This window comes from Phocoena phocoena, chromosome 9 (genome assembly GCF_963924675.1).
Source record: "Phocoena phocoena chromosome 9, mPhoPho1.1, whole genome shotgun sequence".
NCBI lineage: Eukaryota > Metazoa > Chordata > Mammalia > Artiodactyla > Phocoenidae > Phocoena > Phocoena phocoena.
Window position 1 is genome coordinate 54,987,735 of NC_089227.1, and position 15,117 is coordinate 55,002,851.

General features: G+C 37.0%; 1 protein-coding gene and 1 pseudogene across 1 annotated transcript in view; one reads left to right on the forward strand and one right to left on the reverse strand.

The window, feature by feature from the left end:
- Positions 1–15,117, forward strand: part of PALS2 (protein associated with LIN7 2, MAGUK p55 family member) — a 102,206-nt gene that overhangs the window by 47,220 nt on the left and 39,869 nt on the right. Inside the window, exon 2 of the mRNA XM_065883743.1 lies at positions 5,407–5,525. Coding sequence (XP_065739815.1) covers positions 5,409–5,525 — 117 coding nt within the window. The 5' untranslated portion in view covers positions 5,407–5,408. The remainder of the gene's footprint in view (positions 1–5,406; positions 5,526–15,117) is intronic.
- LOC136127913 (protein C1orf43 homolog pseudogene) lies at positions 726–1,814 on the reverse strand (annotated as a pseudogene).

The window sequence follows — 15,117 nt, forward strand, 5'->3', positions numbered from 1 at the left end:
ACATGGGCTTTGTTGCTCCATGGCATGTGGGATCTTCCTGGACCCAGGCTCGAACCCGTGTCCCCTGCATTGGCAGGCGGATTCTTAAACACTGCGCCCAGGCAAGTCCCAGATTTAGTTTATGTTTTAATATTTTATGACGTTAATTCTCTCTCACTGCTCTTTGTTGTAATTTTCTCATATTTATTTTTTTCATATGCTTTTAGGATAATTTAGTTTAAAAGAACTGTTGTATTTTTTTTGATAGTTAATGTTATTAGATAACTAATTTATAAGCCAGTGAGTTGGCCTGTGAGGGGCAATTATTTCTTCACCCTGTCCCATAACATCCCAATAAACGAGGGAGATTGGGATTATGCCAGGTGTTCTAACGTTATTAATTTTATTCATGACGGAGTATGGAGTAAAGGTGTTAGGGCAGATCCTTGCATGTCTGGGAAGTTATGCTAATGTTTGACATCCTGGTGTAACCGGAGTACCAGGGTGGGTTGTTCCACACTCACCCACCCCCTCACCTAACCTCCTCGCCAGTTCCTGTCTGCTTTTCCCACCTATCAACTCTGCGACTCCCTAAATCCAAGTAGTTTCCATTCAAAAGGGGAAGATATGGAAAATAACAAGTCCCTTCACCCCAACTCTCACCTTTGGAATTAAATAGCCTAGAACGGAGCAAGTGAACTAAGTGAGGACTTTTTGACAGTAAACATTAAGAATAACATCTGAATTCAACTCCAGAAGAGTGCTACCAGGGGAAAATCAAGTCTTAGCACATGTTCTGAAACTGCCCGTAAGAAAGGGCTAGGGAATGATCCTCTAGGTATGAGCTCTAAGAGCTCTGGACTCAAAGGGGCTTCAGCTAGCCCACTCTGGGCCTGCAGAACCAGATGACCTGTGGGCTGCCTGGCAAGCACACTGCAGTCTGTCTGTCTCTGTCTCCCATGAGGTCCTTCAGTTCCATCGCAGAGTACTCCCCAATGTGTTATACAGTTGAACCTTGAACAGCAGCACCCACCCTCCACACAGTGGAAAATCCCCTTATGCCGTCTTCGCAGTTCCATGTTGGCAGATTCAAACAACAGCAGATGATTAGTACTGTAGTACATGTTTACTGACAATAGTCCACACATACGTGGACCTGAGTAGTTCATATCCATGCTGTTCAAGGATCCACTGTAGTTGTCCTTAAAGCTCTTTGGTTTGAGGAAGTGTTTGGCATGTTTACTCTTCTGACTGTAGAGGAGGTGTGTCACCTGATGGCTGTTGGGAGACTTCAGGAGACTGGGTTAGGTCTTTGGCTGCTGACGGAGGTGTTGCTGAGAGCTCCCACTTTGAACTTTGACCACAGGGCCAGCTCAGTCAGGGCCCCCTGTTAGCACAGGTACTCTCTCTGGACACAGACCCATGTCCCATGGCAGGCTGTCTCAGCCATCCAGCAGGGTATCGGTGAAGGGCTTGCAGACACCCTTGAAAGGATTACTAGTGTTTCGGAAGATCTAGCAGATAGGAGCCGAAAATCTTGCCCATTAAGGAATAGGGATGCCAGCCTTCAGCTCGAAGTGGGTTTTCAGAGGCATCGATGGTGTCCATAAGTTTCATCCTATGCAGATAGTTGTAGCAATTCTGACTTCCTTGGGTTTCCAGCTGTTGCAGTCTTGGACCATCCTCCACAAGGAGTCAGGGTTTGTACTTGATATCCCAAAGTCTGGAAGGTAGAATATCAGTCTCCTATTTGAAGATTTTGGGGGCATGTTCCCCTCAGGGACATGAGGTCCCCTTCAAGATTTCATTGCGAAGCTCATGATTTACTTCTTCACAAAAATAGCAGTAAAAATACCAGATTCCCCTGACCTTCACCAGCACAACATTCATTCCAGACTGGCCTCCCTAGCCTGTGTAGAGCTGCATCAGTTTACCCCACTGCCCTGCCTCCTCAGCCCAAGTTCCCTGGAGCTCCCCAGCCAGGCCATTTCCTTAGTGGAGGGAAGACCAAGCCAGACTTGGCCTGAAAGCATGGTTATATAGGGGGTCTACTGTATTTTTATTAAAACTCCATTAAGTATACCAATTAGTTTGGGAATGTTTGGCAACTTAATAATCTAGATTCCCTTTTCAGGACATGGGATATTGACAGACTTACTAGTTTATAATTAAATTTCATATACTAAAGAATCAGTAACAACTTACAGAGGTCTTCAAAATAACCAAGGGTATATTTCACAATCTCTGCCACTTTTCTTCCCACTTAATTAAGCAGAGATATAAAAATTCAAATGCCACGAGAACCAATATAGAAGATACATTTAAAAAAAAATCTTCAGTACAGCTGGAAATTTGAACACCAGCTATATATTTAATGATACTAAGGAATTACTGTTACTTTGTTAGGTGTGCTAACAGTATTGTTACATTGTTTAAAAAGAGTCCTGATCTTGTAGACATAAACACTGAAATACGACCGCTGGGATTTGCCTCAAAGCTATGTAGGTTAGAAAGTGGGGGTATGAAACAAAATTGGCCATGAGTTGCTAATTGTTAGAGCTGATAATTGTTGGGTGTGTTATTGTCTCCGTTTGTGTATGTTTGGAATTTTCCGAAATAAAAATAAAGACATACATAGAATGTCAAAGGAAAGAAAAAAGTGCTCATGAAAAGTAGAGTTAAGTACGTTTATAGCCACAGGGTAAGAATACTTCTACAGATTGTTGATTCTGTTGTTCCCTGCCCAGAGTACACTTTGGACTTCAAGCAAAATTATGAAGTAAACTTTGCTTATATTCTTTATTTTCTAGTGTCTTCTGTCTTCATCTTACCTCAATATCAGTTTTCCTTCTGCTTGTTGTAAATGCACATTTTTCTCCTGTTTACCTCTTTACTTCCAAAATTGTCACTCATTTATACATACTGAGAAGGAGACCTAAAGGTGAACCTGTTCCAATTAAAGTGCGAGAGAAAAATACTTGAGAGAGTTCGGGGTTATAAGTCAGGGAATAGTTCTGATATTTGAGCATTTGGAAAAACTGATAGAAATGGGAGAAGTTTGTTGGAACATTTGGGAAAAAACTTGTAGGAGTCCTATATGAAAAGCACTAACTGTAGATTTTATTTTAAAAATTGCCAGTCTGGGGGCTTCCCTGGCGGTCCATTGGTTAAGACTGTGCACTTGCAGTGCAGGGGGTGCAGGTTCAATCCCTGATCAGGGAGCTAAGATCCCATATGCTGCATGGGGTAGCCAAAACAAATAAATGAATAAAAATAAATAAAAAGTGCCAGTGTGGAGATAGGGGGAAGTAAAAGCATCACACTAGTACTACTCTAACAAAAATAAATAATATATAACATGGGTAAATTAAAAAGTAGCAATATTAGCACATTACCCAGAAATACAGCTGTGATTAAAAGAAACAACAAATTCAAAGTAGTTGCTTCTGTAGAGTAGGATAAGTTGGGAAGGAGGCTGACAGCATGGAACAGAGAACTGCTGTATTTCATTATAAGCCACTTAGTAATACAATCTGACTTTTGACAATGTTTTATTTTAATAAAAAATAAAAATATTAAAAACAAACCACTATTAGTAGACTGATTCTAAAGAAGCATCAAGGGAAAATAAAATTAATAAAACTAATCTGGATAAAATTAAGGCTATGATATTGAATGAAGTAGGGGTCTAGCTGTACCTTCTTCATATGCATATCCAGTTGTCCCAAATTCATTTTTGAAAAGACTGTTCTTTCTTCCTTTGAATTGTCTTGCCACTCTTGTTGAAAATCTAATGACCGTAAAGTGTATTTATTTATGGACTCTCAGTTATATGTCTTTATGCTAGTACCACACAGTCTTGATTACTGTTGCTTTTTAGTCAGTTTTGAAGTAAGTGTGAGTCTTCCAGCTTTGTTCTTTTTGAAGATTGTTTGGCTATACTGGGTTCATTGTATTTCCCACATGAATTTTTGTATCAGCTTATATAGCAGTTTCTACCAGAAAGGGCGAGGGGAGCTGAGATTTTAATAGGGATTGCATTAAACCTGTAGATCAATTTGAGAAATATTGCCATCTTAACAACAGTAAGTCTTCTATAGAATCCATGAATATGGGTATCTTTTTATTTATTTAAGTCTTCTTTAATTCTTTCAATGATGTTTTATAGTTTCACTGTAAAAATCTTACAGTTCTTTTGTTACATTTATTTCTAATGATTTTTATTGTTTTAATGCTATTATAAAAGGAATGGTTTTCTTAATTTCATTTTCAGATTGTTCATTGCTAGTGTATAGAAATACAATTCATTTTTGTATTTTGATCTTCTATCTTGCAACCCTACTGAACTCATTTATTTCGTTCTAATAAATCTTTTGTATATATTCCTTAGGATTCTCTATATATGAGGTCATGTCATCTGCAAAAAGAGATAGTTTTACTTATTCATTTTTCACCTGGATGCCTTTTATTTCTTTTTGTTGCCTAACTGCCATGGCTAGACCCTCCAGTACAGTGTTGAGTAGAAATGGCAAGAGTAGAAATCCTTGCCTTGTTCCTGATCTATGGGAAAGCATCCAGTCTTTCACCATTAAGTATGATGTTAGCTATGGGTTTTTCATAGATGCCCTTGAGGAAATGGAAATTTCCTTCTATTCCTAGTTGAATGTTTTTTATCATGAAAGGTATTGGATTTTGTCAAATGCTTTCTCTGTGCCTATTGAGATACCATGTGGTTTTGTTTTATTAATACAGTGTATTACATTGATTGATTATCATATGTTGATAAACCACCCTTGCACTCCTGGGATAAATTGTACTTGGTCATTGTGTACAATCCTTTTCATTTGTTGCTGGATTCAGTTTGCTAGTGTTTTATTAAAGATTTTTGCCTCTGTACTTGTAAAAGATATTGGCTGTAGTCTTCTTGTGATGTCTTCGTCTGGATTTAGTATCAGGATCTCACAGAATGGTTGGGAAGCGTTCCTTCCTCTTCTACTTTTTTTTGGAAGACTTTGTGAAGTAATGGTTTTAGTTCTTGAATTCACTGGTGAAGTCATCTGGTTCTGGGCTTGTTGGAAGTTTCTTGATTAATCTTTTTTTTATTGCTCTATTACAATTTTATATTTCTTCTTGAGTAATGTTTTTAAATTTGAAAAATAAAAAACAAGTATAAGGTTCTAAGTATGCCTTATATAGTGTGGTAAACCCCAAATTGCATGTAAAAACCTATCCTGCTAATTCATGGAAAGTGCATTTGAAATTTCTACTGTTCAACAATTCAGTTCTTTAAATGTGACTTTTCAAAAGAGTGGTAATTGATAATGTCTTTTTACTTGAATTATTTTATAGTTGTATTTCATAATAGCTTGGAATTTAAGGTTTGCTTTTTTTTTTTTTTTTTTTTTACTATTGCTTTTATCTCAGCAGCAATGCAGCAAGTGTTGGATAACCTTACGGAGCTGCCCTCATCTACAGGAGCAGAAGAAATAGACCTAATTTTCCTCAAGGGGATAATGGAGAATCCTATTGTAAAATCACTTGCTAAGGTATATTGGTTTATTCATAAGATAACTAAATTATTTTTTTAATTGTTTTTACAGAGGTCTTTTCAGATTACTGTTTTAGAACCTGGTTAATATACCTTAGGCTTTGTTAGCAAATAATAACAGTTAACAGCTAATGAGATCTTACTGTACACAGAAGTTAGACCACTTTTGCCTTTTCTATGCTGACTTTAAAGTTTTAGGGAAATAATAACTGAACAGTCGTATTGTAACGGAGGTCTGTGGAAAAGATTCTCGTCGTGTCTCCGTTTTCAACAACAAGGTACTGACTTTCTTCTTTTATATTGGACCATGTACCTGTTTTTTTCATTTCAGTTCTTGACTTCCTATATATAGTACTTTTTGAAATCTTGTTTTTTCTTGGTAACCCTGACATTTTGAGTCTGTTTCCATAATCAACTCTCTAGTAATCTTTTTAACTCATCCATAAATATATTTTCACAACCATTTTTTGGCCCAGTTTATTTCAATTATACCATTTCCCTGTAATAATTTTTGTAAATGTCACTAAAGCTTAGTGTATTAACTGTTTCACAACCATGCTCTTCCATTCTTCAGATGATTCTTGCTTTCAAGAACCTGTGCCATATACCCTGTCTGAGTTTTTCTTTTCTTCCCTTTTATTTCTCTTACAAGACTGGATATAGTTCCCTTTGCTATACAGTAGGACCTTATCGTTTATGTCTCTGACCTTTTCTTCATGTAACCATCTTGTCATTCCTAAAACGTTGATTTCACCCTCTCCTGTGATCATTTTTTAGCCATAGTCTCTTACGTGTCTTCTTCTAAGAGTTCTGAAAAATCATGCTTTTTATAAAGTGTTCTATTAGTAGGAGTGAGTTAATGATGCAGATTCTTCATTTTATTCATCAGTGTAATCATTCTAAGGTCATATGACATAAAAGCTTTGGTTTCTAAGTAGAAACTTATCCACTTGCAGATCACCCAACTAGAATTTTTATTTTAGTCATTTTTGATTGTAGTCTTTCAAAATTTTGTTAGATATTCCTTTAATAATAATATATAGGATATGATTTTCCTTCAGATACAAGCTTCTTGTCACAAATATCAGTCAGTATGCTGTGTTGAGATAAAGTAGTAGTTTCAGGGTCTGTTGAAATAAGTAAGGGCTGTTTAAGCCTGTTAATGAAATTGCTCGCCCTGAGCTCTTATTGCTACTTTAAAAGTAGTGTTTACTTCTCCCTTGATATCATACTTACTGTTGGTTATCAGTTTTTATTGCCAGTGTATCTATTACACCCCATCCCCATGTTTATTTAATTTACAGCTTTTAGATGTAGATTTCAAAACTAGATAATATTATGTAAGGCATCTTACAATGCGCTTATTGTTTATAAGGGTTTTTAAAATATACTGTTTCATCTTTGCAACAACTTTATGAATTGAAAACTAAGTTTTAAAAATAGAAAAATTATTTGCCTAGGGTCACTTAGCTAGTAAATGACAAAAGTATTTAGGCCAGATCTTGTTTCTTCAAATTCTGTGCTCTTTCTACCACAGCACAAGCTGTGTTTGTGTGTCTGTGTGTGTGTATTCTTAAGAATTTCTGTGCGTAAAAAATGATTCACTTTTGTGTCACTGATATTGGCCTTTCAGAAGATTATCTTGTTCACTGTTCTTAACAAGTGAAATGGCTGGATGACTTTTGAGCAGCTGAAGTGCTACTGTAATCTTTTGATGATAAAATTGAAATTAGGAAGAGAATCACCCAGGTAGTATCCAACATTCAAGCAGCTTCTCAAAAAATAAAAGCAATAATAGTTGGGTATTCCTTAAATTGAAGGCACAGAAATCCCAGGAGGAAGGGAGGACCTTCTTCCAGGAAAGAGAAATAAGTCACAGCAGGCCAACACTCCCAGCACAAGTAGGGAGAAAAATGGATAAATTGCTGAGGAGACAGCGAGCCAAACATTGCTAGACCTGTGGAAAGGCAGGAGCATGTGACTAATAATCATGAGAAAAACGACAGAAGCAGTCTCATAGATGACCCTTTTATTAAAGTTTATAGACAAAGGTTTTTAAATAACATTTTTTTAAAGTGATACCTTGTTTTTGGAGGCTTGAAAAAATAATTATTTATTTGGCTGCACTGGGTCTTAGTTGCTGTGTGTGGGATCTTTAGTTGTGGCATGTGAACTCTTAGTTGTGGCTTGTGGAATCTAGTTCCCTGACCAGGGATCAAACCCCCAGCCCCCTGCATTGGGAACTTGGAGTCTTAGCCACTGGACCACCAGGGAAGTCCCTAAATAGCATATTTTTAATAGAAGAAAAAAGTGGGAAAAAATGAAGACATTTAAAGTATTACTAGAAAATAAGAATTAAAAACAATCAAATGGTTATTCAGGGACTCAAAAATACAATATCTGGTTAAGAGCTCATTTGATGGGTTTAATATTGGGTTGGCAAAAAAGTTCATTCGGTTTTAAGTAAAAATAAAAGACACATTTTTCATCTTCACCAGGAATTTTATTGAACAACATATTTGTTAACCGAATGAACTTTTTGGCCAAGCCAGTAGAAGACTAAACACAGCAGAAAAGAAGATTAGTGAATTTGAAGACAGGTCAACAGAAAATATCTAAACCAAAATTCATAGAAAAGTATGTCTGGAAAAGACAATATGTGAGGCATTCTCAAAAAGATCAAATACACATGTAATTAATATCCCAGAAAGAGGGAGAGGGGGAATGGGACAGAAGAAATAGTTCAAGACACGATGGCCGAGAATTTTCAAACCTAATGAACAACAACATCAACTGATAGATTCAAGAAGGCAAGTGAACCCCCCGTCAGGGAAAATACAAAGCAAAACATTCCTCAGAACATCACAAACTCCTGAAAATCAAAGATAAAGCGAAATTTTGTAAAGCAACTGGAGAAGAAAGACACATTAAGGAGAAACACTAATACTAATGGTTAGCAATAAAGCAGGAACTATGGAAGTCATAACAGAGTGGATTGAGATCCTTAAAGTGCTCAAAGAAAAATACTGCCAACCTCAAGTTCCCTTTTCAGGGCTTCCCTGGTGGCGCAGTGGTTGAGAGTCTGCCTGCCAATGCAGGGGACACGGGTTCGTGCCCTGGTCCAGGAAGATCCCACATGCCGCAGAGTGGCTGGGCCTGTGAGCCATGGCCATTGAGCCTGCATGTCCGGAGCCTGTGCTCCACAACGCGAGAGGCCACAACAGTGAAGGCCCGCGTACCACAAAAAAAAAAAAAAAAATTCAGCAAAAGCAACTTTCAGAAATGAAAGCAAAATGAGGATTTTCTTTTCAGACAAACAAAATCTGAGAAATATTGTCTCTATTTACCCAACAATAAATGCAAAAGGAAGTTCTTCAGGCAGAAAGAATGACAAAATAAAGGGAACATTAGTGAGTAAATATAAAATAATACTGATTTTTAAGATGAAATAATAGTAGTGTCTTGTGGCATTTATAGCATGTGTATAAATGAAATATGTGCAGATGATAGCCCAAAAGGAAGGACTTAGTGATTCAGACAATTGTCAGATACTCTCATTATTCAGGAAGTGGTAAAAGTAATGTCTTAAGGTTGTATAAAAAGTCAGGGATGCGGGGCTTCCCTGGTGACGCAGTGGTTAAGAATCCACCTGCCAATGCAGGGGACATGGGTTTGAGCCCTGGTCTGGGAAGATCCCGCATGCCACAGAGCAACTAAGCCCACGTGCCACAACTACTGAGCCTGTGTGCCACAACTACTGAAGCCCGTGCACCTGTAGCCTGTGCTCTGCAGCAAGAAGCCGCCACAATGGGAAGCCTGCGCACTGCAACCAAGATTAGCCCCCGCTCGCCGCAATGAGAGAAAGCCCACGTGCAGCAACGAAGACCCAACACAGCCAAAAATAAATAAAAAAAAAAAGTCACGGATGCATATTGAGATCTCTAGCGTAGCCACCAAAAGTAAAATTATAAGAATGAATAAATTCCACCCAAGCTGTAAGGGAGAGAAAATAGACTTGAATTTACCCTCACTCCAGAAACTAGAAAAGTTAGCACAAAGGTGGAGGAGGGTGACCATCTTCAGACATGGGACAACAGGCAGCACAGGATCGTGATGCCTGAGAGGAAGGAAAGGAGGTGAGCATTATGAAACTGTCTGAGGGTAGTTTCCGTGCTGCAGAGCAGAAAGAAGAAGCACAAACAGCCCAGCAGTCTTAGTAGAGCTTGGCATTTGGGGAGGTGGAGGTGACTGGTATTTGTGTAGCAGAGTATCAGGGAGGAGGAAGCTAAAGAGATTTGCTTAGGGGTGCCCTCAAATCTCTGGCTGAGTGCTGATTGTGCATATGTGAAGCACAGCTCTAGAGTCCAAGGAAAGACCCACTGGAAAGCACAGTAGGCCAAACAATTTCCAGGGCTCAGAAGGGATGGGGAATAGCTTAGTTGGCATTCCCACCACCCTGAGTGGAAAGTCCTCATAACATGCGGGACATTGGGCAGAGCTCACACTCAGTTTGTTATAACAGACCTAGGAAACTAGTACAGATTACAGCAAAATCAAACTAAGAGTTATTCCCCAAATCCATAAATATATGGAATATATATAAATATATGGAATATATTCCATAAATATATGGAAATTAAACGGCATACTTTGAAACAGCCATGGGTCAAAGGAGAAATCACAAAGAAACATAAAAAATATTTTGAGGGCTTCCCTGGTGGCGCAGTGGTTGAGAGTCCGCCTGCCGATGCAGGGGACACGGGTTTGTGCCCCGGTCTGGGAAGATCCCACGTGCCGCGGAGCGGCTGGGCCCGTGAGCCATGGCCGCTGAGCCTGCGCGCCCGGAGCCTGTGCCCCGCAACGGGAGAGGCCACAGCAGTGAGAGGCCCGCGTTCCGCAAAAAAAAAAAAAAAAAAAAAAAAAAAATTTTGAATTGAATGAAATGAAAATACATGTCAGAACTTGTGGGGTGCAGCAAAGCAGCGCTTAGAGGGAAATGCCTACATTAGAAAAGAACAGTATTTAAATCAATGATCATGTGTACACCTTGAGCAAATAGAAAAAGAACACATTAAACTCAAAATAAGCAGAAAGTAGTAAATAATAAAGTTGAGTGAATATAAAAAAGACAAATAGAAAAAATCAGTATAACTCAGTATATTAATACAATTGGTAAACCTCTAGCTAGACACAAATTATCAGTATCAGAAATGAAGGAGAGGACGTTGCTACAAATCCAACAGACATTGCAAGAATAATAAGAAATAATGTGAACAACTTTATGGCAATAAATATGGTAACTAGATGAAGCTAATTTCTTGACAGATGCAAATGACTAAAACCTAGATAAGAGTAGATAACCTGACTAGCACTATATCTGTTTTTTATAATTGAACATTTGCAGTTTAAAACTTGAAGCTCCACGGGCTTCCCTGGTGGCGCAGTGGTTGAGAATCTGCCTGCCAATACAGGGGACATGGGTTCGAGCCCTGGTCTGGGGAGATCCCACATGCCGTGGAGCAACTAGGCCCATGAGCCACAACTATGGAGCCTGCGCCTCTGGAGCTTGTGCTCCGCAACAAGAGAGGCCGCAACAGTGAGAGGCCTGCACACCGCGATGAAGAGTGGCCCCTGCTGCCCGCAACTAGAGAAAGCCCTCGCACGGGAACGAAGACCCAACACAGCCAAAAATAAATAAATTAATTAATTAATTAAAAAAAAAACCCTGAAGCTCCAGCCTAGACGGCCTCAAAAGAAAATTCTATCAAACATTTAAGGAAGAAATAATATCAATTTTACATGATTTCTTCTAGAAAAAAGAAAGAGAAGGGAACATTTCCAATTTTGTTTTGCTAGTCTTGGTGTTACCCTGATAACAAAACCAGCTAAAAACAGTTCAGTTAAAGAGAATTACAGAATAATATCCCTCATGAACATAGACTTCAAGTTCTTAAGAAAATATTAGCAAATCAAATCTCGCAACATACAAAAAGGATAATACCTCATTACCAAGTGAGTTTTGTCTTAAATATACAAGCTTCTTAACATTTGAAAACCAAATGTTTGTCACCATTTTAATGACATTGATAAGCAAAATCATTTGATGATGTTCATAGTTGTGGGAAAAGCATTTTACAAAATTGAATATCCATTCCTGCTAAAAACTCAGCAAACTAAGAATAGAAGAAAATTGCCTCAACCTAATGAAGAGCATCTATAAAAACCCTACAGTTAACATCGTAATTCATGGTGGAAGATAATGCTTTCTAAGATCACTTCTGTTCAACTGTTATCACTTCTTTTCGACTTTGTACTGGGAGTCTTTGCTAGAGCAAAAAGGCGAGGAAAAAAAAAGGCATACGGATTGAAGAGGAAATAATTAACTGTCTTTATTCAAGGATGACATTATCATCTATGCCAAAAATCCTAAGAATCTACCAGAAGGAAGAAAAAAAAAACCCTCTAGAGCTAATTAGTGAGTTTAGCAAGGACACAAGATAAAAGATTAATCTATGTAAATCCGTTGTATTTTTATATACTAGCAATGAACAATTGGAAATTGTAATTTACTGAAAAAGAAATAAATTTTTAAAAATATGTGCAAGACCTGTACACTGAAAACTGCAAAACATTGCTGAAATTAAAGGCATACATACATACATACTTACATAAATGAAGGAATTGGAAGGCTCAATAATCTTAAAATGTTAATTCTCTGGAAACCAAGCTAAAGATTCAGTATAATCCCAGCCAAAATTTCAGACTGACAAGATGATGAAGGACCTAGACCAGACAAACAATTTTGAAAAAGAACAAAATATGATCTCTTCCACAACCTGATTTCAAGGATTACTATTGTCCTACAGTAATGAAGACAATACAGTATCAGCATACAGATCAATGGCACAGAATAGAGTCCAGAAAGAGACTACCACTTACATGGTCAACTGATTTTTGTTAATAGCGCCATGATAATTCAATGAAGAAATGATAGTCTTTTCAATATATGTTCCTGAAACAATTGAATATTCATATGCAAAAAAATGAACATTATCTTTTTCCCCACTCTATATGCAAAAATTAGCTAAAAATAGATCATAGATCTAAATGTAAGAGCTAAGACTAAAAAAATTCTAAAAAGACGCATAAGGGAAAAACTCCTTGTGACTTTGGATTAGAGAAAGTCTTCTTAGATAAGACATAAAGAGCATAAGGCTTAATGAAAAATTTGATTAATTAGATTTCCTCTGCAAAAGACACCATTAAGAAAATGAAAAGGTGAGCTACAGACTGGAAGAAAACATTTGCAGAACATATATCCTAAAAGGGAAGCTGCTCATTTATTGGTAGTAGCAGTGCAAAATGGTACAACTACTTTGGAAGACAGTCTGGCAATTTCTTACAAAGCTAAATATAGTGTTACCATACAATCCAGTGATTGTGCTCCTTGACATTTGCCCAAGTGAGTTGATAATTTGTGTCCATACAGAAACAAACACATGAATGTTTATAGTAGCTTTATTCATAATTGCCAAAACTTGTATGCAACCAAGATGTCCTTCAATAGGTGCATGGATAAACAAAGTGTGGTACATCCATAAAATGGAATATCATTCAGCAATAAGAAGAAATAAGCTATAAAGCCATGAAAAGAGATGGAGTAACCTTAAATGCTTATTGCTAAGTGAAAGAAGCCTGTCTGAAAAGGCTACACATTGTATGATTCCAACTATATGACATTCTGGAAAAAGCAAAAGCTATAGAGACAGTATCAAAAAGGTCAGTAGTTGACAGTTTGGGGAGTATAACGGAGGGATGACTAGGTGGGTCACAGGACATTTTTAGGGCAGTGAAACTATTCTGTATGATACTTTTAAAGTGTATGAGTGACATTATGCATCTGTCAAAACCATTGGAACTGTACAACATAAAAGTCAAAATCCATGGAAATGTGAACTATAGGCTTTAGTTAATAAGGGTGTATCAATATTGGCTCATTAATTATAACATTTATCACATTAATACGAGATACGAATAAGGGAAACCTGGGGTAGGGGAGCAGATATATGGGAATTCTCTGTATTTTCTGCTGAGTTTTTCTATAAATCTAAAGCCTTATTGGCTACAGTCCATAGTTTACATTAGGGTTCACTCTTTGTGTTGTACATTTGATGGGTTTTGATGCATGTATAATAACATGTAATGTCTTTTTTCTGGTTTTGGTATTAGAGTAATGCTGGCCTTTATAGATTGAGTTAGGAAGTGTTTCCTTTGCCTTCTAGAAGAGACTGTAAAGAAATGGTATAATTTCTTCTTTAAATGTTTGGTAGAATTTACCAGTGAACCCATCTGGACCTGGTGCTTTCCATTTTGGAAGGTTATTAATTATTGATGTAATGTTTTTAACAGATATAGGGCTACTCAGATTATCTGTATCTCCTTTTATGAGTTTTGGTGGATTGTGTTTTTCAAGGAATTGGTCCATTTCATCTAGGTTATCAAATTTATGTGCATGGAATTGTTCATACCATTCCTTTATTATCCAGGACATCAGTAGTGATGGCCTCTTTAATTTCTGATATTAGTAAATTCATGTCTTATCCTTTTTTCTTAGTTAAGCTGGTAAGAAGTTTATCAATTTTATTGATCTTTTCAAAGAACCTGCTTTTGGTTCTTTGATTTCATGTTTTCAGTTTCATTAATTTCTGCTCTAAATTTTATTATTTTATTTAATTTGGATTTAATTTGATCTTCTATCTTGAGTTTCCTAAGCTGAAATTTAGATTATTGATTTTAGATCTTTATTCTTTTCTAAATATGCATTCAGTGCTATAAATTTCCCTTTAAATACTGCATTCACTGCATCCCACAAAATTTCATAAGTTGTATTTTCATTTTCATTTAGTTCAGATTTTTTCAAAATTTCTCTTGAGATTTCTTCTTTGACTCATGTCTTATTTACAAGTGTGTTGATTTGTCTCCAACAAATGTAGCTGGGATTTTTATTATACTTTTTATAATCTTTATTCTTATAAACTTGTTAAGGTGTGTTTTATAGCCCATACTGTGGTTAATCTTGGTGAATGTTCCATGTGAGATTAAGAAGAATGTGCACTCTGCTGTTGTTGGATGAAGTTGATTGATGGTGCTGTTCAGTTTAACTCTGTCCTTACTGATTTTTCTGCGTGCTGGATCTGTCAGTTGCTGATAGAGGAGTGTTGAGGCCTCCAACTACAGTAGTGGATTAATCTGTCTCTCTTTGAAGTTCTATGAAATTTTTCTTCACATATTTAGATGCTCTGTTGTTAGGATCATTTACGTTATAGATTGTTATGTCTTCTTTATTATGTGATGTTTCTCTTCGTTCCTGATAATTTTCCTTGCTCTGAAGACTGCTGTGTCTGAAATTAATATAGCTACTCCAGCTTTCTTTTGATTAATGTTAGCATGGTATGTCTTCCTCATTATCTTTACTTTTAATCTACCCGTGTCTTTATATTTAAAGTGGGTTTTTTGTAGAGAACATGTACTTGAGTCTTATTTTCTTATTGTTTGGTCTTCTATTCATTTTCTGCCATCTCTGTTTTAAT